Here is a 25,665-nt window from a genome sequence, read left to right on the forward strand (position 1 = left end):
TCACGGCAGGGAGGGGACAAATGTCCCAGGTATGGCTGGTCAGGGCCACTAAGATGTGTGAATGCTCTCAGGTCCCTGAGAGGCTCAGGCTGTTGGGTTGGGCACTGCGCCTTGTCCAAGCTCCTACTGTCTTAAGTTCCTTGCTGAAGATTCTCTGTGGCTCCTGAAACAAGACAGCGTGGGCCAGTTCCAGAATTGCTTCTCCAATGCAAGAACACCCCACAAAACAGTGAAAAATAACAACCATGAACGTGAGATCAGTTTTAAAAAATGTTTAATAGTGAAATGCTGACAGCGCAATAGCCAGATATGAATGGCAAAGGCACAGCTGCACTTTGTCTGGGGCGATGGACTCCGGTCTGGCAGAGGGCTGCGGTGGCACATTCTGCTCCTGCTCCAGGGGTTGATGGTGAAGGAGGAACCAGAAGCCTCAGCAAAGTGCAGAATTCCCCAGCACAGACAAGCACACAGCACGCGTGAGAGCAGCCCCTACCAGCTTCCCCAGAAAGTTCCAGCATTTGAGCATTTGCTCTTGATTTTGGCAGAGATTAACGGCCAGGGTCCTGCTCTTATCCAAGGCTCTGCCTAGGGAGGTGACGGGTTTCTCTAGGATATGCAGCAAGGCAGAATTAGCCCTCCAATACAGAGTGCCTAGGCACAAAGCACAGGGGAATCTAGACTAGTTTTGGCCACATTTGCAGCCTAGTTTCCCTGTGTCAGCCTCATTTCTGATCGGTGACAGTGAGCACTACCTGTGGTCTTGCCATGAGACACGAATTTTTACAGCCAACCATGTACCCAGGGTATTGCTGGAATCCAGGGGCTACCCAAGCAGGATCTTATTCACAACCTTGACCTACAGAGCTGTTGTCAGTCTAAGTGATTTGCTCACCAGGATGGTCCCTCTGCTTCCCAGCTAGGTGCTCCGTGAGGAACTGACTCATGCAAGAGCTGGGTAGGCTTGAGGAAACCAGCAGGTACAGTAAGGGCATGGTGGGCAGCTGAAACCCACACTGCCCTGCTGCTGCCAGAGAGACGGAGGACAGCAGATGTCTGTGGGCTTCGCAGTCACAGCCCTGCTGCCATGCAGACATCCCCTGGAGAGCTGAAACCTGCCCCGGCCAAAGGGATAGTGCAGGAGCAACAGCAGCCCTGGCTGGGAAAGGACACTTCAGGCAATAGAAGGCCATTTGAAAAGCTTTTCATATAACTACTCAAAATGATAGCAGCAGCAAGAGACAAAGGCACTTTGAAGACAGTTCTGGCAGGTTCCGGCTCAGCTCATACATTGCAGCACAGGTAGAAGAACAAGCGTGTTTCAGGCTTTGCTCCCTGTGTCAGCACCAACATTTCTAATATTGCTCATGCCTGCCCAGGGAGGAAGGGAGCTGTGTGAGAGCCTCTGGCCACCTTCTGCCGAGGGCAGCGAGGTCCTCACCAGTCCAGGCCCTCCTGCGCTGGGAGCCCAGTGCCCTTCTGGCTGTAGAACTGGCTGTACCAGCGCCGGTGCCGCTGGATGCTGGAGTCCTCCTTGACCAGCAGCGGCTTGGGCAGGTACTGTTTGTTATTCCAGATGGTTATATCGCGTTCAAACTGGGGGGAGAAGGGTGGTCTCATTCAGGTGGGGAAGCCGAACCAGCAGATTTGTGCTACCTGCATGCTAGGATTACTTTTTAGCATTTCCCCCAAGTGACCCATGTCAGACTGCTGGTGCTGTTTGTAACTTGTAACGCTACTGCTCTGTCTGCAGTTGGGAGATGTTTAGCCCAGCAAGAAGCCGCTTTCATCTTAGACTACCTTTGTCATAGGAGATACTGAAAAAGAAATGGATGTTGTGTAGGTAGGAGCTGCTGCACCTGAGATTTTTAGATTTGCTGCACAGCTCCAGCCAACCAGGGCTTTACAAATTAAGCATCTGCATCTTAAACTCTGCTCAGACACACGTGCAGTAAGATTTATGGAGCTGTCCTCTGTGAAGAGGTCTCAGCAGAAATCAGTGCTGCTCATTCACATCAGTAAGAATGCAAAATATTAAGCCAGCATTTATACAATATGAGCTAGCACAGCCAAGTTGGATTTGGGGTAGGGTTTTGGCATCTGAAAACAATCTGGTGGCCATTTTTACTGCAGGGTCAGACCAAACAGTTTCCAAGCTTTAGCCCCTGACAGAAGGGAATGACATGAACCCCTCTGACTGCTGGGAGGGAGTTACAGGAGTGACAGAGTCCGAATTTTCTTGGCAGTTCCAGCCACAGATTGCAGGTTGGTTTTCATGTCCATTTTGAACTTCTCAAAAATGAACAATGTGGGTAGAGCAGTAATAGAACGGGTCACCCAGGGAACTGGAGTTCTCTGAAGGAGGAGGCCTTCAAGGCCATGCCTGACCTGAACTTGGCAACAGCCTTGCCCCCAACAGGGATATTGGACTGGAGATCTTCAAAGGGACCTTTCACCACTTTCATGGATCCCTGTGGTAAGGACCTGGAGAAACCTCTGTCAGGAGCTGCCCAATCTCATGATAAATTAACAGCAAGAGGATCTCTTGACTCAGTTCTCACTGAGGGAGGTAGAGTGATCCTAAAGCACCAGCCTGGGATGCTGGAAATCCGGACAAATTGCTGGTTCTCTCTAAGAGGTCCTGTGGTTCGGCAGAGGTTGCCTAATCCTTGTGCCCCCATTCCCCCTGCGCAGGAGAGGGATGGCACCTCTGCCCTCCTCAGCACACAAGCCACCGCAGGGACCCTCTTTGCTAAACCTCAGTTTAGTTCCTTGGGCTGCTAAAACTGAAAGACATTGCCAAGCACTGGAAGGATCTTGCCCATAAGTGCTTGTCTCCTGCAAACAGCTGAGCCCACACGGGCAACTGCTCTTCCTCCTCACACCTCTGAGCCACCAAGCTCCAGGTGACCACCTTTGGCCGCGCTTCTTCATAGGCCTTACCTGTAAGCACTCTGCTCTCAGGAGGAACTTGGGGATTACGGCTGGCATGTTCTTCTGGTAGTAGATTGTGTGAACAACTTTCTGCAGGAGAGGTTCCAGGGGAGTCACCGACTGCAGGATGATCCCACGGCCCAGGAAAGTGTGTTCAAGGATGAGGAAAACCAGCGCTGGCCCCACCTGCAGAGCAACAGAACACCCTGAGGAACAGTCCCCAGTGGTCCAGCTGTGTGGTGCAGCAACTCCCGCAGCTTGAGGTGGCTCCTAGGCTGTGCTCCAGTCCCCATTGCTCTGTCTTTCATCTGATCATAGGCTCAAAGTCAAGCTACACCTCAGGGCCATGAATCACAGACCATGTGCTGCCTGGTGATGGATTTCCCCTGACCTGGGAAACAGCAGAGCCGTGCAGCCCTGGTTGCCTGGGACATTGTGTCAGGGCTGGGTGGCTTTGCTGTGAGCCCAAGGGAATTCATGAGGATTTACAACACCCTACTGGTCCCCCAAAGTTTTAAAATCTAATCTAGGAAATGCTTCCAAATTGTCCCTTGGTCTTGTTGTTCATCACTGAACTACCTTCAGGTCATGAACAGCCTCCTTGGACTGGTGACACAAGTCCTGGGCACTGGATCTCAGTAGCGGTGATTATGATGTGAGTATGGAGGTAACACAACAGCCATGCTCCTGCTCTGGCTTTTTCCTTTGCAGCCACAAGTCACATCAGGTTTTGGCTGAAGGGGCTCAGGTTCTCCCGTTTGTCTTGCATGACATGAAGTGCTTGTTCTCTGCGCTCTGATGTGCACCCACACATGGATGTGTCCTCATACGCTTGGTTCTTCGAGGCAGTGCAGATATTACTGGGGTTTTTGTCTACTTGATTTACTATTCATTTAACATTTGGTTGGGTACAGAGTCTTTGTAAGATTGTTTTAATGTCTTTTTTTTTTTTTCTCCTGTTCCTTGATATCAGTTCTAAATAGCACAGATTTAAAAACTCAGAGATACAATCAACATACACTTTGTGATAATTACCTAATTACACCAAGATCTATCCCTTATTACTTGTTTTGCTATTGTTCTGAATTTGTAATATGGAAATACGTCAAATGCCTTCAAAACTGTACTAGAACAAAGATACTGGTTTTATCAGGCAAGCTTCGCATTTAATCAAAAGAAAACACACAACCAAAAACAAAGTGTGAAGATCCAGTTCCCAGCAATTCATGTTTAGTGGCAATGTTTTTTCTATTTTCCTTTAATTCTTTATCAATTATTATCAACTATTTTATTGTTATTCAGGGCTGATCTTGTGCTACAAGACATATTTTTTCTGATTTTTGGGAAGTGGAGGGGGAAAGAGAAGTGTGGTTAATAAATGTGTATCCAAACCGAAAACCAAACACACAAGAAAGGAAGAAAATAAGAAAAGGAGTGAACTGCAGGAGGAGCTCTTGATGAGTAGGACTTTGGTTTTTTAGTGTAAATGTTTGTAAACTGACAAATCTTTGTGCTTTCCAGAAAGGTGTCAGAAAAAGCCGAGTTTTTTGGATCACACAGATCAACATCCTCAGAATGTTTCTCACTGTATATTGAGTGCTCCCTGCGCCTTTCCCAGGCATGTTCGCCACAGACCCAAAAGGTCCACATCAAGAGCTGTGGCAATGTGGTGTGAAGGTCTCCTGGGACTGTCATCACTGTCTGCTATTTCTTTTTTCAATTATTTCCTGGCACAGCGGTCCTCACAAACCCTCCTTTTGCTCTGCGCTGTGGGGCAGCCCCACAGTCAGTGGGTGGTTTTGGCCCATGTGTCTGATGTGCTTGGTAGGAAAGGCCATGCTGGGCAGAACGGGCAAGGACTCAGCCGCGGGTTGCTGGTGGTCACCAGCACAAGACATACCTGCCTCACTGAAACCTTCAGATCCAGCGCGGGGATGTGCTTCCCGAAGATGCTTGTGGAGTGTAGGAGCAGCAGCTGGGAGCAATGCTCGTTGGGCTCCGGCTCCGGACACCATTCCCCCTGGAGAGGTGGAGAAAATCAACTCAGTCCAGGACTTGGGGAGATGGGAGTTCATGGTGAGGGATGGTAGGAGTGATGTGGTGACAAGAGCTGATTGTGAATCATGGAATCACAGAGTCATTTTGGCTGAAAGAGACCCTTATCATGGAGTCCAACCATTATCCTAACTCTGGCACTGCCCCATGTCTTGAGAACCTCATGTCCGTCTGTCCAGCCCTCCAGGGCTGGTGACTCCAGCACTGCCCTGGGCAGCCTGTTCAATGCCCCACAGCCCTTTGGGGAAGAAATTGTTCCGCACATCTAACCTCAACCTCCCCTGGCGCAACTTGAGGCCATTTCCTCTGCTCCTGGCACTTGTTCCTGGGGAGCAGAGCCCGACCCCCCTGGCTCCAAGCTCCTTTCAGGCAGTTCAGAGATCAGAAGGTCTCCCCTCAGCTCCTGTTCTCCAGCTGAACCCCCCAGGTCCCTCAGCCGCTCCCATCACACTTGTGCTCCAGCCCCTCACCAGCTCCATTCCCTTCTCTCAACTCGCTCCAGCACCTCAGGGTCTTTCCTGCAGTGAGGGACCCAAAACTGAACCCAAAAGACCATGTAGCGATGAGCAGAGATGAGGGAGGGCAGCTAAACCCCTCAGAGACACAGAGAAGAGCCTCGGCCTGGAGACGGGGGAATGTGGCCAAGGGGTCGAGATGTGACTGATGCTTTGCGGCAGAAAGGGGACCTGGTTTGAAGGACTTCATGGCTAAGAGGGGAGTCAGGGTCTTACCTTCCACCTGTGCTTCATAAACTCCCACAGTCTGGATTTTGAGTATCTCAGATCAGATCCACCCAGAATAGCTGTTCCATGGAGAAAATCCAGGTGAGCCGCATCGGCCGCGTTCTCAGGGATTTCCTGCCGTTGGGGAACAATTTGCCATTGCTGAGAGCTGAGTGGGGTGTGAGCTGCCTGTATTTAACAGCTGAGCACAGCGGAGACCCAACACGGCACGAGGCGACCGAGCACGGGGACGAAGGAGCCTCAGCACAGACCGACCAGGGACTGGTTCTGAACTAGCGTATATGGATCATTTAAACAGGAAGCTCTTAATATTCAGGGTTACTTTTAAGCTCACAGGAGTCTATGCATGTTAACTTGTGCAGCTGCACAAGCTGAGTCTCCAAGTCCTCCCTTTGGCCCCGCAGTAATTGTAAGGAATAAAGCATTGTTGTGTATGTGCTCCTAGACTAGTTTTCACATACTTTTAAAAGTTTAAACCCCACTAGGCTGCCCACAATATGTAACTTTTGGAGAAGTTTTAACTTCTCTATTACTCAGCTACACAAGCTTTCCGCCAGCTTGGCAAGTAGCACACACTGACCCCAGTACAGACCTGTGTACAGTGGCTTGCACTGAAAAGCAGACATGAAATAAATATTACTGTCTATCCCATCAGTCTCCCAAATTCTCCTGGCTTCTCCCAACTCCTCTTCCCACTCCCAGAGCTGTATCTCCTGTGCCTCCTGCACCTTCTTCATTTCTTCTGATAATTCTTTTCTTTCTAATCCACTCACCTAAGTCGTGATTTAGTCAGCAGGCAGGCGCTGCCTTTGGAAAGACGTGTGCTTTAGATAAGCGTAATTTTTGTCACTGGTTTTTACAAATAGGGGTGTCCTGGTCAGTGGCAAGTACATAAAAATCTCCCAAGGTCCCAAATCCCAAGGGTTTGCCTGTTTTCAACACTGCTGCTGCCTCCCATCGCCTCTACCCACGCTTGCCCCTGGGGACCACGGCCATGGTCTCTTCTGTTTAGTGCCACAAAATGGTTCCGCTTTTCCAGACTCATTTCCACCGAGAGGTGATGGAGGCAACAGCCATTTTGTTCTATGTGGCACATTTGTCAGCATATGACGGTGATTATGAAGATTAACAGCAAAATAACTGTGCATTTCCATTTTGGTGACTGACAAGTTGAAAAGCCTCCTGACACTAAGTGCCGCAATTCTTAGAGAATCTTTTTTTAAATTACATCAGTTATAAGTCAAAGCAAATTAACAGATTCCTTTTAAGTACCCAGAACATCTGCTGTCTACTCAAGAAGCCCACGATGCGTGTTTGGGGAACATATGTCATATTCTCGGTACACAGCGTAGGGATGTATTTCTGGGTCTGAGCTCTGCCGGTGGCACTGGGTGCAGGCAGAGCCCTGTTAATCAGGAGGGAGATGTCCCTGAATGGGTAAACTGGGAGGGGATGTCCCTGAACCGGACTATAGGAGACGATCCAGGCGTGGTCTCACCCCGCAGAGGGACCAGGCTCCCTACCTCGATGTGCGCGTCCACCAAGTGCTTGGTCTGCCCGCGGAACACCCACTCCTGGGTGGCGACCTCCCGCTGCTCAGGCACTGCCCAGGTGGGACCGACCCCTTCGCGGTGGTACCAGACCAGCAGCATCCCGTTCACCTCGCAGGACGGCCAGGTCCGGATACTCGCAAAGTCCGGCACTGGTGGGGGACAAAAAGGAGTCAGTTAAAAGTGGCATCTCTAAGGCTGACACTGGTGCTGAGGGTCACCTCATCCGGAACCACGGCTCAGAGATGGTCTTTATGGGAGATACTCATGTAGCACAGACTCCCTAGTGATGCTTTTCCCGCTTTCAGGCTGATGAAGGAGGACAATGGCTTCTGAAGTTCATAGAAGACAGTTTGCTTAAATCAGTTTTATTTCAGTTTGGTGTTTTGCAGAAGTCTTTCTAGGGAAGAGGCACAGGTGGTTGCTCCTCAGCCTTCTCTCTCTACTCTTAAAACTGTTCAAATAAGTAACTGTCTGCTGCATCAGTGGACTCACCTCAAGTTTCAATGAGCTAGAAGGAGCTGCTTTTAAATAACTAAGAAGCACAAGCCAAACCAAAACTCAAGGTAAGTCTGTTTGCTGGTTTCAGCCACGTTTAGAATTGGTGGTTTAAACTAATTAGTGCAGCTAGATCAAGTAATGGCTACATGTGAACTTTAAGATATTCTTCCTACACAGTCAGCGCGAATCATATCTAAATGGTAGGTGGGTGCAAAGAGCTTTCCTGGATTCTAACCAAAAGTTCCCTTCAGACCTTAAAAGGAGAAAAAATTGTCATTGGGAGACTATTCTGTCATGCTAACGTGACAGATTTAAGCACTGACGTGGTGTAAGCTGTGACTATAGAGTACAGAATCATTCCTGAAACCCCATAGCTCCTCAGGATCTGTCCCTGCTGATGATGATAACTTGGAGTTAAAAACCTTCTTATTTTTATACCTTGCTTGCTGAACACAGGAGTTGTAGGACTATCAAAATCAAGAAGAGTGATTATTTAACCAGACTGAAGTCCCAGTTACCATCTAACATAGGAAAGGGCACTGGAACGTCATGTAAACAACATGTAAAACCCAGGAGGAAAATTAGGGTGCTGCATGAAATAGGGGAGCCAGATGGAGTGTGAATTATTATAAAGACCCCTTTTCCTTAATGACGTAGCTTTTAATGAGGACACAAAGGGCACTACTGTTTCTGCAGAAGCTCTCCGTGGATTTGGGGGATACTCGCCTTTCTCAGCATACGGGATGCGGGTGCATTTTCCATCTTCTCCTTGAAACTGCCAGCCATGAAATGGGCACTCGATGCAGTTGCCCACGACGCGCCCGCCGGCGGCGAGGCTGGCGCCGAGGTGGGGGCAGTAGGCGTCCACCACATAGGCTTGGCCATCCTGGCCGCGGAACACAGCCAGCTGCTCTCCTGCAGAAATACGAGATTGTGGGGTTGCAAAGACGTTTCCAAATGAAGAGGGTCAGGTAAGACAAATGTTGCTCAGTTTATAAACAAGCAGCACCAATCGGCGCCTTTACCCGACGTTGCCTGTGCAGAAATATCCTGCTAAAAAATTCATATGGGACTTTTTCATTGCTTTCCAACGGAAGAGCCGTGGCAGGACAGCAATACGGCTGCTCCGGAGAGGTTATTTAACCAGGAGATGGCAGCAGGCAGCTGCCGGAGCCCGTGCTGCCCGGCCAGGCAGGAGCATCTGCTGCCTGCACCAAGGGCCGTGCAGAACCGGGCTGGCGGCTGCTGAAGCACATGCCAGGCTAGGGCAGCTGGCACGATTTCTCCTGGTTGTCTCTAAACCCTCCTGGCTCTGTCCCTCAGCCCTGGTCCTTGAGCTCTCAGAGCTGTTTCAGCTGCAGGATAAAAGGTGCCTTCACAGAAGTAGTTAAAGATTTCGATGTTTCCCCTGCCGAGGGAGGGATCCACATGTAGCAGAGCAGTAGCTGCATTTAAAGCCTTTGCCTCAGAGATGTAGAGGAGGAGCACAGGCTCATACATTTTGGGAATCTCTGCTAATTGTAGTAGGAAGGAGAAGCCCTTCATCTGTTTGCTCTTGAACTCCAAGGACCATCTGCACTGCAGCTCAGCAGCAAATCCCTTCCTGGAGCAGGGCCAGCTGGTGCTGCAGGCTGGAGAATGGTCACATCTTTAGCAAAAGGTAGTTTTCTGGTGAAGCAAAGGGGAGCGCCTGACTCTGGTTTGCTCCGGGTGGGGAGTGAGTGAGAGTCGATGCTGGCATGGGTTTGTATTGCTCCAGCACTCAGACTTGCTTTTCTCCATCATTGGACCTGATTCCTTGTGCTCCCTTGAAGCAATGTGAGGTTTGTCCTGCTGGGATCTGCCCCTGCTCAGTTCTGGGATTGTCTTCTTCCTCCCCACCCTCAGGGTAGCACTGTGTTTGCTGAGTAAGGAGATAATAAAATGGAGAGAAAGACAGTACCTGGGCTATAGCTGGAGGTCTGTTCATGGCACTGGTCCAGCCAGCTGTGTAAGGCATCCACAGCGGGATGGCATGCCACATGATTACCTAAATCAATGTTCTTCCTGGAGGGCCTGACTAGGTGCCAGGTGCTTTTCTGGCCAAACACAGAGCTGCTCCGAGAGTGCTGCTGCACTGCAGCCCTTCCAGCACCCACATCCCTGCCAGCGGCTCAGGGAAAGGGTCTGCTCATGGGTGACCTGGCTCTAATGCAAAGCCAGACCTGCTCCAGTGTCCCCTCAAGCCATGCCCTGGTTGGAAGGGCCACAGCTGCTCTGGGAGCTCAGGAGCACTCAGGGGCTGTTCATACAGATGCAGCCACTGAGTTAAAGGCTGGGGTGCTCCGAGGTCCTCTCTCCCATACTGTGCTTCAGGTTATGCATGTATTAATTCAGATTTCATCAGCTTTCGAAATCTGATCATTATAGCAGTTGCTGTAACTTAAAGCTCAACTAGTAAGAAATAAAGCCAAACTGGATCTGAGAGCCAGGTCCTGTCTGTATTTTCCCAGACAGCCACACTGATGACAAGTGACCCAGTGTCAGCCATCCCACCCAAAAACACTTTGTTGAAGTTTTGTGTTCTGAGCAAAGAAAAGAAAACCCTGCAAATTTTCCCAGCTTTCGAGCCTAGGAAGCATTGTTTCTGGTATCTGGCAGAAATGAGTTCTACTGCAGAGCCTGAGGGTCCCTCCTTACCCAGGACACCTGGCTCTGTTGTCCCTGCAGTCTTTCTGGAAGGTTCTCACATATCTGCTGGCAGCTGGCACAGGGGAGTGGAGGCACCAGTGGTCCTTCCCCCTGCCCCAGGTACCAGGGATCCGTTCTGGAACATCAGCATTTTCCTCTCTCTCTGACCTGCCTCTCCAACTGACCTGAGGTTCAGGCAAAGAGGGGAAAGCAGGGAAAGGGTTTCTGCCTGCTGGTGGTGTTGCAGGTTCACTAGGAGCAGCTCTGAAGTCTGGTGCTTTGTTCACTGAAGGTTTAAGACAGTTTTATTCCACGAAGGTCCCATCTCTAGAGCTTTCCTTCATCCAGGCAGTTTGGAGCTCTTCTGCCTTGAAGATCTGAAGCAGTGCCTATGGTCAGACCCTTGCTGGGCTGCCTGAGAACCTCACCCGGGACCCCTGAGTGAGTCCTGCTTTTGTCTCCAGCCTCTGGAACCAGAAGAGAAGCTGATCTTTGTTCTGGCTTGTGCATCAAATCTGAGGTCTCTTCAGTTTGGATAGTGTCCTGGCATAAGGTACACTGAGAAACTCTGCTACATTTGATTATTAGAACATTAATAGCCACAATCACAGAATCCCAGCCTGGTTAGGGTTGAAGGGACCTCTGGAGATCATCCAGTCCAACCCACCTTCTAGAGCAGTTACACCTAGAGTAGATTGCACAGGAAGGTGTCCAGGCAGGTTTGAATGTCTCAGAGCAGGAGACTCCACACCCGCTCTGGGCAGCCTGGGCCAGGCTCTGGCACCTCCCAGCAAACAAGTTTCTCCTCATGTTCACATGGAGCCTCCTGTGTTTCAGTCTGTGCCCGTTGCCCCTCACCCTGGCGTTGGGCACCACTGAACAGAGTCTGGTCCGTCCTCTGACACCCACCCTGAGATACTGATCCCATTGATCAGCACCCTCTCAGCTTCTCTTCTCCAGCTGAACAGCCCCAGCTCTCTCAGTGTCTCCTCATCAGGAAGATGCTCCAGAGCCCTCAGCACCTTTGTGTCCCTCCAATGGACTCTCTACAGTGATTCCTTGTCCTTCTTCAACTGGAGAGCCCAGAACTGGTCCCAGTAACTCCAGATGCAGCCTCACCAGGGCAGAGCAGAGTGTGCTGCACCCCAGCTACCATTGGCCTTTTTGGCCACAGGACACATTGTTGACTCATGGTCAACCTGTTGTCGACCAGAACTCCCAAGTCCTTCTCTGCAGTGCTGCTTTCCACACTGTGCTTTTCCACAATACTGATGCTTTTCTTTTAAATTAGCCAATATATTTTATGGAAGTCAGGTGGCAATTATAGCAAGACTAGCATATGAGATATAAAATGCCCCAGGGCCACCGTGCAGTTCCAGGCACTTGGCTCAGAGATTGCGCTCTGGGGTTTCTCTGCACACCAGGGTCTGAGCAGCTCCCCTGCAGGCAGTGCCTGAGCAGCGGATCAGAACAGCTCTGCTTTCACAACCTCAGCAGAGAATAAGGCTTTCCTGCGTGCTCAGTGCCATGTTTTGGAAGGGATCACATCCCAAAGGGACTGAGTCAAGTGATCTCTGTTCTTTCACCATCTCTGGCTCATTGCCTTTCCAGGCTATGCTCACAAACTCCAAAATAAATTAGACATGCACAAACCTGGAGGCTGCAGGTTGTTTAACTGTCTTATTCACTGATAATCTCCCTGGCACTGGCACACTACTGTTACGCTGCCACTAGAAATGATTTTTACCTGCATGTTTCAGCAAGACCCAGAGGACTGGGTGCCAGGAACCGGGCTTCAGTCAGACAACCAAGGGAGTCATAACAGGCTGGTGAGGGTACTCTAGGATGTATATATTGAATTACATAGGTCCCATTATACAAAATATACAACACCAAAACCAACAACAACTTCACAGGAGTGCATGGCTCTTAAAAACAGAAAACATCCCACCCTTTCATCACTGAATATGAGAGGTTTCAATGTAGAAACATCCCTTCTGATGAGGAAGACACCAGCACAAGTCCAAACCCTTCTTCAGGGTGAAAGGACCCTGGACAAGCACAGTTCTCCATTGGATGTAGCTGTGAGTCCCCATCCTGATCTCCACAGGACATGGGAAGCTGCAGACAGCAATGCCTGCGGAGAGAGCCCAGGCAGCTAGATGGTCTGTTGTCCCAGCAAGGAGCCCAGACAGGGGTGCCCTGCACAGTCTCACAGAGCCTGTGCCATGGTGTCCCCAGTGCCCCAGCAAGGATACTCAATGCACATGCAAAACCCAGGCTGTGACACCCTTGTTACCCCATGGGGTTGGGGGCTGGGGTGCCCTGAAAGGAGTGCATGGGCAGAATTGTCCCAGTGCCACAGCACAGCCCCAAGGCAGGGATGCCCTGACCACTGGCAAGGAGCCCAGGCAGGGACATTGCTGTGCCACTCCCAGTACCCCAGCAGGACACCTAGGTTGGGGTGCACCAGCTCCCCGGTGAGGATGTTGGTGTGAAGATGTCAGTGCCTCAGCAAACTGCCCAGGCAGAGATGTCCCTGTGCGCCAGCAGGCACGTCTGGGCAGGGGTGCCCTGTTTCCCTGGCAGGGGTGCTGTCCAAGATTCCCTGGTGCCCCGGTGGGGATGTCCAGGCAGGGATGTCCTGGTGGAGTTACCAGCTGGGATGTCCCAGTGCCTTGGCAGAGGTACCCAAGCAGGGATACCCCAGTGCGCCGGCAGAGATACCAAGGCAGGGATGCGCCGGTGCCCCGGCAAACATGCCCGGGCGGGGATGCCCTGCTGTCGCGGCAAGGATGCCGGGGCAGGGATGCCATGCACACCGGCCAGGATCGCGAGTCTCATCACCCCGTTGCCCAGGCGAGGGTCGGGGTCACTCACCGAGCAGGGAGAGGCTGCGGACGGCGCCGCGGGGCAGCTGCGCGGAGTCGAGCAGGCGGTACCAGCCGTTGGGGTAGGGGGGCGGCAGAGCCCCGGGCCGGCGGTAGCGGCGGGCGCGGCGAGCAGCCTGTTTGCGGCTCAGCCCAGGGACCGGCAGGTAGCCCACCTGCCCGGGGCCGCGCCGCACGACCAGCGGCCGGGAGCAGACCCACAGCAGCAGGACGAGGAGGAGGAGGAAGAGGGGGAGGAGGAAGAGCAGCCCCCCGCGCCCCAGCCCCGCCAGCAGCAGCGCAGCGCCGCACCGCTCGATCTCCATAGCGCGGCCGGCCCCGCCGCCGCCGCCGCCCCTTATAGCGCGGCCGCCCCGCCTGGGGAGGCGCTGCCTGGGCCGGGGGGACGGGACTTCACACCCCAGGGACCCCACGGGCAACCCCGGCTGCATCCCGGGCTGCGGCGGCGGGGTCCGCTCTGCTCGGCCCCGGGGAGGTGGCGACCCTGCACAGCTCCCGCTGCCGGGGCTGAGCGGAGAGGGTCAGGGGCAAATTGGGAGGGCAGGGGCAGATACAACTGCAGCCTGCCGCCAGGCCGAGGGTTGTGGAGCAGAGGGAGCCTGGATCTTCTCCGAGACACAATGAACACAAGGTACAGCAAGGCGAACTTCACTTGCACATAGGGAAAAAATGTTTCCTTGAAAGAATTGTAGAGTCATTTTGGTTGGAAGAGACTCTTAAGATCACCGAGACCAACCATAACCCACATCTAGCACTGAACCTTGTCCCTAAGAGCCTCAGCTATGTCTTTTAAACATCCTCAGGGATGGTGACTCCACCACTTCCCTGGGCAGCCTGTTCCAGTGCTTCACAACCCTTTCCATGAGTGGTCTTAAATTCAGTAGATCAGTTAGTTAGATCTGTAAATACCCCAGCATCCTCCTGAGCTGCAGCCCTGGGCTTAGAAAGGGGGAATATGGTGTTGGGGCTGGCTTTGACATTGCCAGCTGACAGGACACTGACAGGTCTCTCAGAGTTTAAGAGAAGCTCAGAGAGATGCCAGCACAGAAACCAGGAATAAGAGGGGAGTTGGATCCCCTCCATCCAGAGAGGATAAATCAGGGCCAAGCCAAGCCTGGGCTATTGGAGCACAGCAGCTGAGGCAGAGGAGTAATGCTTGATTTAGTCAGAAGTATTGCACAGGTTCCAGAGGTAACTGTAGAAAACCACGTGTTGCCTATCATGTAGACAGAGATTTCTAAGAGATGCAGCAACTGAAAATACCCACCTAGTACAGACTAATCAAAAAGGGAAAAGTGGACAGAAATGGAGCATCTGACTGAAGCAAAAGGAACAACTAAAAGGGTGAATTCAGACAGGGTGAACTGCAGGAACATCTCATGTGAAAGGTTCGGGTAAATATATATATGACCTATTGGAAACCTGCTCTAGGAGAAGAATGCTGGTGTGGTTATGCAGAAGACTGAACACAACAATTACATGTAAACAGACATCCCTCAGAGAGGGACAGGCTGCAGGTCCTGCTTGACTGGGGGAAGGGAAAAATGCAGCAACACTTTCAAGTGAAAGACCAAGTCAAAATAAGGTAGATCAAAGACGGATTTTTAAGGGCAAGTTGCTAAGGGCATAGAAGCACTTAATAAAAACATCAATTGCACAAAAGCAGAGACCTGATGGGTGGTTTGGGGACCAGCAGAGTCTTAGTACTGCACTGGGCAAATCCAGGAGACCCTGCAGTGAAGGGCTGAGAGGCACAGGAACGAAGGTGCTCTGCTGGGGAAGAGTCAGCCCCCTGTTTGCACCCAGAAGTCACATCTCACAGATGTATCTGAGGAGTCTGTGAACAAGGGAACAAGTTTGTTCATCAACACTTTGTTCATGTGGCTTTTCGAGACACTTCCTCTATAACACCAGTACTACTCAATATATTCATCAATGATTTGGACGAGGGAATAGAGTGACTGTCAGCAAGTTTGCTGATGACACCAAGCTGGGAGGAGTGGTGACACTGGAAGCTGTGCTGCCATCAGAGACCTGGACAGGCTGGAGAGCTGGGCGGTGAAACATTTAATGAAATAGAACAAGGGCAAGTGTCTTGAATCTGGGCAGGAACAACCTCAGGTTCCAGTATAAGTTGGGGAATGACCTATTAGAGAGCAGCGTAGGGGAAAGGGACCTGGGGGTCCTGGGGACAGCAGGGTGACCATGAGTCAGCACTGGGCCCTTGTGGCCAGGAAGGCCAATGGTACCTGGAGTGGATTAGAAGGGGGTGGTCAGTAGGTCAGAGAGGTTCTCCTGCCCCTCTGCTCTGCCCTGGGGAGACCACACCTGGAATATTGTGTCCAGCTGTGGCCCCTCAGTTCCAGCAGGACAGGGAACTGCTGGAGAGAGTCCAGCGCAGCCACCAAGATGCTGGAGGGAGTGGAGCATCTCCCGTGTGAGGAAAGGCTGAGGGAGCTGGGGCTCTGGAGCTGGACAAGAGGAGACTGAGGGGGGACTCATTCCTGGGGATCAATATGGAAAGGGGGAGTGTCAGGAGGATGGAGCCAGGCTCTTCTGGTGACAACCAGTGACAGGACAAGGGGCAATGGGTGCAAACTGGAACACAAGAGGTTCCACTTAAATATGAAAAGAAACTTGTTTGGGGTGAGGGTGGCAGAGCCTGGCCCAGGCTGCCCAGGGGGTTGTGGAGTCTCCTTCTGTGCAGACATTCCAACCCGCCTGGACACCTTCCTGTGTAACCTCATCTGGGTGTTCCTGCTCCATGGGGGGATTGCACTGGATGAGCTTTCCAGCCCCTGACATTCTGGATTCTGTGATTTTGTGACAGCATGTTGCAAATGGTCCTTAAATAATCCTGAAATAACAGGGGGAACCTCTCTGCTTTTGTAAGTGGATAGAAGATAGGAACCAAGAAAGAGGAACAGACGCTCGGCTGTTACAATAGAAAGCAGGGATCTGTATGTATTTTCAAAGAACCTGGGAAATGGGATAAACATGTCTAGATCATCTGATAAGATGATTCTGAATTATTCACCATAGTAAAATGAAAAGTTGACTGTGAACTACTGCAAACGAAGCCTTACAAATCTCTCAGTGACTGGCAGGCAAACAGCAGCGTCTGCCAGGTAAATGTATAATAATGCACGTGATGAAGACCCATGGGAGAGGATGAGCTGGTAATTGGCACTCAGAAAGAGATCTGAGTGTTACTTGACTTAGTCTGTGAATACATCTGTTCGCTTGTCCATACTGCTCAAAAAGACAAATGCAATGTCAGAAATAATTAGTATTAAAGCTTTTGTGGGCATGGTGATCTAAGCATATACAAGAAAAATGGTCTTTAGAGGACAATAACATTAAATGAGCTGATACAGCTGGAAAAAAGTTGACAAGCTTTCGGGCATAATAGCCTTCCTCCAAGAATAATTAGGAATGTAATCCTACTGCAAGGTGTATGTAATGGTGGCCGCCTCACCTTGCATGGAGTGAACCTACAAGAGATAGAGAGAAATGAGAGTCAACAGAAGCAGGGAGTGGTGTGAACAGAACAGACTTGAAGCCTTGCAAAACAGAAAGTGACTTTACCCATCCAGCACCAGTCCCCAAACTAAAGGGGTCTTCTTCTCAATCTAGCACTTTTCTTTTAAGCACGTATTTGACCCCTTTTTCAAGTTTGAAGGATTTATTAGTGGGCAGAACTGGGTCAGGTGAGAGGGAAATCAAAACATGAAAGGACAAACAGGAGACATGGGGAGCCCCAGGGTGTTGCTGCATGAACCCAGCAGCAATAGTTACCTCCATGGGGAGGAAATGCTGAGTCCAAGAACTGGCTGGCCAGAACCTTGATGAACACTTATCCCTTTAGCTTTGTTCTTTTCCCCCAGATATCTTAAACATCCTTCTTCCAAGACATCTTAAAGGTGCAAACAGGAGGGCCAGGGCATCCACAGCATCCCTGGTGGGACACACAGAGGGTGTCCCCTGATGAAGCACTCCCCACCACTGGTGAAACATCAAGGGTTACTCTGGGCACATCTGGCATGGCCCTGTGGAAACCTCAGGGCACGAGTTGAGCCAGAGAACAGAAGTGAAGGAGCCCTTGATGTGTGAAGGCTGCCCAGAAGCCTGAGTGTTAGAGACTGAGTGTAAGAGGCATTTACAGATAGATATCACAGGCCTAGGACAGGGCGCTGGGTGTTCCTGAGTGGGGTGATGGCAGAAGCACCTGGGAACTCACTGAGTGATGCTGGACCTCCACAGACACATGGGGCATGCGGCTTTACCTTGTCTGCTCCTGCTTTCTGAGGTGCCTGGTTCAAGGATGCTGCAGTGGGCAGTACTGGGATGCAGCACACCCCATGTGAGAAGGGAAAATAGAGCACAGTGCAGAGATTTTTTCTCATTCTTAGCTTCTCAGGCATGCCAAGGCAGCTGGGAACTGGAAAAGGAAGAAACTGGTACATTTGAGTCCAAGGAGAAGTAAATGTTTCTGTAAATTATGTAAACTAAGTATAATTAAGCATTGATGAGGTAACCGTGGCTTCTGTAAGCTATTATCTCTGTATTTATTTTTAGGATATACTGAGAGTCTTTTGACTGGTACACAGCAACCTCAGTTGTATTAAAGCATTTGTTTGGGGTTCAAAGCATCTGTGGTTACAGATTCTGAACACTTCTCACCTTAGTACAAAACCCCAAATTCAAGCACTTCTGAGTTTGCTGAACTGACTACCTGCAGCTGAAATGCTTCACTGCCCGGGTTTGACACATACAGGAGCAGTGGTCACAGTAGAGAGGATTCGTCTGCTTCAAGAGGTTGACAACATGAAGTTTGACTCCACAGAAAACAAGCAAAGCAGAAATGTGGTGTTTATCTAATATTAGAAATCCTCGGACCGGCTGGGACTTTCTAGCACATCTCTGCATTAGATCAGGGCTGTGACCTGACATGGCAATGGAACTGGGAAGTAAAGGGCAGTTCACAGGATTGCAGGAAGCCTTGGAGAGCTGGGTCATGGGCCACAAAGACCCTCAATGACATTTTCCACCAGGTAACCCTGCCTGCCCACCTTGAGACTGTGTGTCTTGCCTTCCAGACGTGCTGACTTGTAAGCACATTAAAGACACCTTCAGAGAAAGAGATGAGATAAAGAAGAGTGTTTTCTTCAAAACCAGTGCTGCTTGGCCTTGTCTCCTCATGTTTTTATTTGGTTTTAAGCTGGTTTCATAATAAAGCTTGTGCAATCAAATTTTCTATCTGTCCTCAGCAATAAGGTTTTGATCTTCCAGCAAATATCCATCACACATGACAGGAGGGCACAGCTCTCACGTGCTGTCACATTCCCACCCTCTGGATTTTGTGTTTGAGCCTTAACCCATCAATTATCCGTTCTGGTACATGTTGGAGCACACCCAGGCCCTGCTCTCCAGCCTGCCAGCTGGCTCCTGGGGTGAGATACACCAAGTGCAGCTGAAAGTCTGATGCCACTCAGCTCCTGCCCATACATGCCACATTGACACAACTGGGCCAGCTCTGGCATCATCTGGCTCGCTCAGCATCTTCCAAAGCTGCTCCCGAGGCTGTATGCCTCTCATTCGTTGTGCTTGGTGTCTTTGAAAGCCACATCTGGCAGGTTGGAAAGCAGCCCTCTAATTTTCCTGTTCTCCCAAAGTCAGAAGTGTTCACATGGGAGCTGCACGGGTTGGGAAGCCCCTGGAGCTGGTTAAACATTTGCAAAGACATGAAAATTTCCCAGCAGCAGCATGAATTGTAGCACGGAGAGTGTTGGTCTCTTCTCCCAAGTAGCAAGTGATAGGACAAGAGGAAAAGGGCCTCAAGTTGCGCCAGGGGATGTTTAGATTGGATATTAGGAAAAAATTATTCCCAGAAAGGGTTGCCAGGCCTTGGAACAGGCTGCCCAGGGCAGTGGTGGAGTCACCATCCCTGGAGGGGTTTAAAAGGCATTTAGACAAGGGTATTAGGGACATGGGTTAGTGCTGGAGTTGTGTTGTGTTTGGACTCAATGATCCTGAGGGTCTCTTCCAACTGAAATGATTCCACGATACTACGAAGTTCTGAGGACTGAGTTGTCCCGGGCACTGTTCACTGCGGAGGGGCAGACCCACGGCTGCTGGGCCCCGTGGTGCCAGGGGAGCTCTGTGTACATGGGGGGCTCCTGAGGGGGATGGGGGGCTTGGCCATGCACACCAAGGGGTTCTGCAGAGGAGGTGTTTGCTACAGCTCTCAGAGGTGCGAAGTTGGGAACTCTTGCACATTTCTGTGCCCATCACTGTGAAGATGATGTCTTGTCTTTGAGGATGCCTATCTCTGGAAGGGTTGCAAGCTCCTGAGTGCTTCATTTGTCACTGACCCCCTTTTTCTTCCTCCCTTTTTTGCCTCATCCCAGCCCAAAGCTTTTGGGCATGGCCAGAGGTCTCGTTTTCAACTTGATGAGGCACAACAAGGTGACACCTCTACTTACCAATGAAGCCTGTCACCACCTGGACTCTGTTGGGGAGACACAGCCACCTGGAGAAGCTCATATGTCCCCTTTCCCAGGGAATTTGGCCCCTCCAGCCTTTTTAAATGGTGGGACCATTTCTTCTTGAGCAAAGTGCTGCACAGGCACACCTCACCACATTTTGCAATGAACAGGGCTGCAGGTTATCGGTGCAATGGCAACCTCTGGTGTCCCAGTGTCCCCAGAGAGTCCCTGGAGATAAAGGAAGTGAATCTGACAGCCCCGGGTGTCACCTCTGACACCCATGTCCCAACAGAAGCTTCACCGCGGACACCCCAGCCGTTGGACTGAGCTCCAGTGTGGGCTGTGTGTGTTGGGGAGCACAAAGGGCTGCACAGGGGCTGATGTTCCCCAGCCAATCTGCACCAGTGACTGCATCACTGCATTATTTGGCCTGGGTCCTAGTGTCCTCCAAGGTGAAGATGTGCAGGAATCCCCCAATAAGTGACCGATCTCCTCAAGCTCCTTTCCAGCCTCTGCTATGCAGCAGTCCCAGGAGACTGGAAGTCCCCAAGGACAAGTTGTCCCATCTCCTGGGACACAATGTGCAGGCAGTTGAAACCCAGCCACCTCTTAGGTGGTTTTGCAGCAGAAAATTGGGCTTTATCAAAATGAAAGTTTTCCTACAGAGCATTTCAAACATGTGAATGCTGGTTTTCCCTTAGAAAGTTATTACAGTGGAAATTGCCACCCACTCCTACCGCACGTCAGACTGTGTTCTGTGCAGTCAGTTCCTTCTGATTTCACAGAAGCTGTTTCTGTGTTTCTCACCATCTTTACCTCTGCCATTGATGTTTTGTGTCCCATCCTCTTGCCAGTCACCTGAATATCTCCCCACCTGCTGAGGACTCGCTTGGTGTCCAAAATCCAGCCTAACTGTCTGTCTTCTTGTTTTAACTCCCCCCAGCCCTGTGAATGCCCTGTTGCCTTGGGTGAAAGCAAAGTGCGGGTGGATGATGTGAATGCTCCTGTGCGTGGGTGATGCAGTGATGCAGTAACTTGAGAGTGAAGAGGGAAAGATACCTCAGTCCTCATCACTTGGCATAGGATGCTGCTGCAGCTTCTTCCTGTGATGACAGGGACTCCAGAGGTGACACACACTGTGCTCAGGAGCGTGGCAAAGGCACTCAGAGCCCTAGATCTCATGGCCTGTGAGGAGAGCTGGGTAAAGACAACATAGATGTCCATAGCAGAGCAGCTGTGTGCTGCACCAGACAGGGAGCTGTGCTGCCTGGTGACTCTGAACTGCAAAGTGGGCTGGGCTGAGGCCCTGTCAGCCGGGAAAGCATGTAGGGAGAGCACACCACTTGCTTAGGGACTGCTATCCATCCTGGTTATCATTTGGCAGAGAGGTGGAGACAGGGCCAGAATGTACGACAGCAACAGCTCAATCCAAACAGCTGCTCAGACACTTTAACCTTGGTCTCCACTTCACTGCTCCCTGCAGCTCCCCCACCACAAAATTAATGCCTTTGGGCACCTGACTCTCTGCAGACACCAGCCTCTGCCTGTCAGTCTGGCTGGGTGGCAGATGCTGTGACAAGGACGTCCTCCTGCTGCATCCCAGCTGCTCACACAAATCACATCCCGTAGAACACTGATGGTGGGAACAGACTGCACCAGTCCCCAGATGGGTGGTGAGGAGCTGTGGACAGCCCCTGCATGCCCTTCCCTGTCCATCGTCCCTGCATGCTGTCCACCAGCATGCTCTGCCCACCTTGAGTTTAGTGCCATTCTTCATCCCTGCCCACGGTCATCCTTTTGTTGGCCACACAGCAGAAACCCACCATGGACAGGTTTCCTTTACCCAGGGCATGGGACTCCCCTGGGGGGGTGTCCAGATACCTGAGCAATAGGAACATGAGATGTGATGAAACTGGGGAGGTGGCTCTGGCCACCGCAAGGAGACGGTGAGAGGAGGAAGAGGAAAGTTGCCTTCTTCCAAATTCACCCCTCTGTCTACCCCAGCTGCACGGGAGTTTGCTGGCACTGAGGGAGCAACTCCAGAAACAGCTTCTCCAGTGCTCATAACTGCACAGAAAGCATCTGCGCACGGGCAGTCGTCCGTCATTGCTCCTGGTCGGCCACACTGGATTCCTCAGGCAGCGCGCTCTGACTCATCCCACTTCATCTCTTCTCATAAGAAGTTTTTTCTCCAGATACTCTCAGGAGACCTTTTGTCATTTTTTTCAACCTCTTTGTAAAGAGTGCGATCCCCAGGTCCGTGCCAGCTTTCCCATCTGGGACTCCCCCGTGAGTCAAGGCATTGTCGGCTGCTGCTCTGACCCCTCAGGGACACACCCAAGGACATCGCTGCCTCCTTTTTATTTTGAAATCCATGATGTCTGACCGCCCGGTCAATATTAGAGACCACCGTTCCAGTCAATGCTTCAATTGCGTACACAGTCCTGTCCAGGAGGACCAACGATACTTGCTTATACTTACATGGTTCTGCACTGTCTGTCTAAAAATATATTTCAATACCCTGTGAAACAATTCAAACTATTTGGCATTGTTATTTGCTATCTCACAGTTTTTATCATCAGTGATTGCTACTACAGCAGTGGCAGAAATACTAAGTATCAACCACACTGCAAATCCTTTTGAACCTGTAGGAATACCTGCATCCCATTGCAGTTCTGCACTAACAGCTGCTCTTATGGATCTGTCATGGCCACTCAATTGGTTCTTTACTTAGTTTTATACCTTAGATTTAACACTCTTAGACCTTGCAGCTGTACATAAAAAGCATTTCCATAGCCTGTGTTATAGCTGTGTGGTTACTGCTATCAGTTAAATTATAACATCCTCAAAAGAAGAATTTATTTTGTTTGGCAGATCCATGATGACTGGCACAAATTACATATTCCTAGTGCTTGATTTCCTCTTTTGTGAAATTCCATATTATCTTTGCCACCACTGGGACTGATGCCTTATCCCAAGGCAGATGGAATTTCCAGCTTCAGTGCTACTCCCCTGAAGTCTCTGGGCTTTACACTGACTTACTCTGGCCACGGAAGGAATTACACCATTCAAAGGCAATGGGACACTACACAAACATCAGTCCCATGTTCTTGTCCAACTCCCCTGCATCCAGAAGGTGCCAGACATAAAGACCAGGATCACACTACACACACGCTCATTGCTAATGGGCAACTGTGTCAAGTTCTTGCGCCAAACCATGGAAGGTTGCTGTGATATGCTAAGAGGCAACTCCAGGAAGAGCAAAGATCCAAGGATCAGCTGGTGGATGCTGTGGCACCTGCCATTTACACAGCTTCCTCCCTGGGAAAGCCCTGCATGCACCCATGGCATTCAGATGATCAAAGAGCCTGAGGGCACAGCAAGAGTGGAAGTCGCGCGGTGACAATGTCTGTGCTGGCTGAGCCCGGCAGCTGGAGGTTGTGATCCTGAGGCCAGGACAGCGTGGCTTGGTGGGAGGTGTGACCAGAGCGGGAAGCAGGCGTTTCTCAGATCTCTGCAATGGTGCCAGGAACAAGAGTCTCTGGAAGCAAACAAACAAAAAGAATGGAGGCACAGAGGGAAGACCCTGACTCCTGAGTGTGATCAGCTGGGACTCACGGGTGACACAGGAGAGGCTCAGTAGCTGTACTCCTTCTTCTCCCAACAGGGAACTTGAGATAATAAGGAGGAAGGACCTTTTGCACTCCAATGTGAGCAAGCCAAGTAATGTTTCAAATCATACCTCTTTTCCTTCAGCTTCTCTGCTCAGACCCCTGCTGTGGCCAGGTCTTACCTTTATTATTCTACTGCTATCACACCCACCAGGGTCTGGGTCCGCATAGCTCACTTCAATACATTTGCTTCCCAAACAACCTCCTACAAATGTAGCTGGTAGGCAGAGAAGAGGGACAAAGTCAACTGTGTGCAGTCTAAGGGTATGTATGCAACTTTCTTTAACTTGCACCTTCTGTCCCTTGAAGACAGCATTTGGGTCCCTTGGGATAGACAGAGCCACACCATGAGTGCCACAAGGCCTCCATGTCTGTGTGTGGAGGAGCAAGAATGACACAGTGACACTGAAAAGGGTAAAGCACGTCTGGAAGCCTGTGCTGAGAGCATAGAAGGATCAGTGTGGAGCTCCATCTGAAGCACTGCAAGAGTTAAGGCAAGGTGGGGCCATTTTTCTTCTCTTACCGAGTGCGTCATAACTGCCATGGGTTTCATTGCTTTCCCAAGCAATTGTCTGCACCTTCTCTGAGAGGGTCTCGTAGCTGGAAGGGTGCTATGGAGCACAGCAGTCCCTCATATGCTGAGACCCTGCGGCACTACACAACGGCCATTTTGCTTCTGTAGCTTCTTCTGAGTGCATGTGTGCAACATGGGACACAGACAAAATGGTTTCCATGGCAACTTGCACTTCAGAGATGCCGGTGAGAAAATTTGCGTTGGGGGAAGAAAATTCTGCTTCAACTCACGTTGCAAGCAAGCACAGAGGTGGGTTGCGGCAATATCCTAGAAATGGCTCATGTAAAAATATCTCCGGTGATTTTTCTTCTGCAGTGCTCAGCCTGTGCTCTCCTTGGCTGGCATACAGGGGCTGGCTGATGGCATTTGTCCCATGCAGTTACAAAGCAACACCCTGCCGCTGTCTGCAAGCGCTTTGCTTTTCCTGAAGAGGCCAAAGTGGCAGCTTTGGGGGCCATGTGCTCTTCTGGCCACCTCACCCCTCAGGCCCTGGAATGGAAGAGACATGGTCCAGGCGTGAAACTCAGTCCCTTTCAGCCGTGGAGCTGGACTGTACTCCAGACATTGGCCACTAGCTGTTGTGCTCCCATTTCCTTTGGGAGAGGCTAATGTTAGCCCAGGGGCAAATGGATAAAGAGAATCCCAAGAAATCTCCTCAGCAGACAGATCTTGAGGTCATATCCTGGAGTCATGGGGAACTTAATGGAGGAAAATGATCAGTTGCTTGTGACCCAGTGTCTAGAGGAGTGGTGGCCCTGTCTGGACGGACAGAGTGAAGCCAAGGACTCAAACTGAGTGTCTGCTAAACGTCTAAGCCCAAGAGATGAGTTGGTTAAGGAGGGGTTCTCCAACTCTAGAGGAAACACAAACCCTCATGGCATTCATGTCACAAGCAACTCTCCAGAGCTGGGGAAGCATGTTGTTCAGAGATGGTGCATAACTGGGAAAATTTGTTCCAGAGAACAAGTCCTGAAGTGTCTGGTTTACCCACCAAGGTGGTGTGATTATGCCTGGGGAACACCCTGGTTTACCGGTGTGATTAGATCTCCCAAAGCAATGGCAATACTTTGATCCCAAATGGACACAGGTGGCAAGGAATTTCTTCCCAGAAAGGGCTGTCAGGCATTGGAACAGGGAAGTGGTGGAGTCACCATCCCTAGAGGGGTTGAATAGACACGCAGATGAGGTTCTCAGGGACACGGGTTAGTGCCAGGGTTGAGTCAACGTTTGGACTCGATGATCCTGAGGGTCTCTTCCAACCAAAACGACTCTACGATTCTGTGACAGAGTCGGACCCCGAGGAGACGTTCTCCGCTGCAACCAGAGGCTCAGCCTCAGACCAGCGCTGCACCCCCTGCACCAGCGACACTTCCAGTCCCCGGCCCGTAGCCTCTCTCCCCGGCCGCCCGCGGTGTCCGGCAGGAGCCCGGGGGGGTGTGTGTGCACAACCGCCCCCTCACCAGCGCCCACCGCTCCGGGCGGGGCTCTGCCGCAGCGCCCGGGGCCGCGGGGTCCCGCCGGGGGCCGGGGGCGGGCGGGGGGCGGGCGCTGCGGCAGCGCGGGGCGGGCGGAGCGGAGCGGGCGGAGCAGC

At 51.1% G+C, this 25,665-nt stretch overlaps 1 protein-coding gene across 1 annotated transcript; it reads right to left on the reverse strand.

Annotated features, from left to right (window-relative positions):
• Positions 1 to 257: 257 nt before the first annotated feature.
• LOC102098254 (cholesterol 7-desaturase nvd-like) lies at positions 258 to 13,674 on the reverse strand. Its single transcript, XM_065036141.1, has 7 exons — positions 13,331 to 13,674; positions 8,507 to 8,695; positions 7,253 to 7,431; positions 5,718 to 5,843; positions 4,832 to 4,951; positions 2,941 to 3,117; positions 258 to 1,593 (listed from the first exon to the last, which is right to left on the reverse strand). The coding sequence occupies exons 1-7, from the start codon at positions 13,644 to 13,646 to the stop codon at positions 1,435 to 1,437; spliced, it is 1,266 nt and encodes a 421-aa protein (XP_064892213.1). The 5' UTR covers positions 13,647 to 13,674; the 3' UTR covers positions 258 to 1,434.
• Positions 13,675 to 25,665: the final 11,991 nt, after the last annotated feature.

This window comes from Columba livia, chromosome 19 (assembly GCF_036013475.1).
Source record: "Columba livia isolate bColLiv1 breed racing homer chromosome 19, bColLiv1.pat.W.v2, whole genome shotgun sequence".
Lineage (NCBI taxonomy): Eukaryota > Metazoa > Chordata > Aves > Columbiformes > Columbidae > Columba > Columba livia.

Excerpts from the sequence above, each read along its gene's own strand:
- LOC102098254 (XM_065036141.1), bottom strand. The coding sequence starts at position 13,646 with ATGGAGATCGAGCGGTGCGGCGCTGCGCTGCTGCTGGCGGGGCTGGGG. Across the intron at positions 7,432-8,506 it reads CATCCCGTATGCTGAGAAAG|TGCCGGACTTTGCGAGTATC; the intron begins GCGAGTATCCCC and ends GTCCCCCACCAG. Across the intron at positions 1,594-2,940 it reads TGAGAGCAGAGTGCTTACAG|TTTGAACGCGATATAACCAT; the intron begins GTAAGGCCTATG and ends TTCTCCCCCCAG.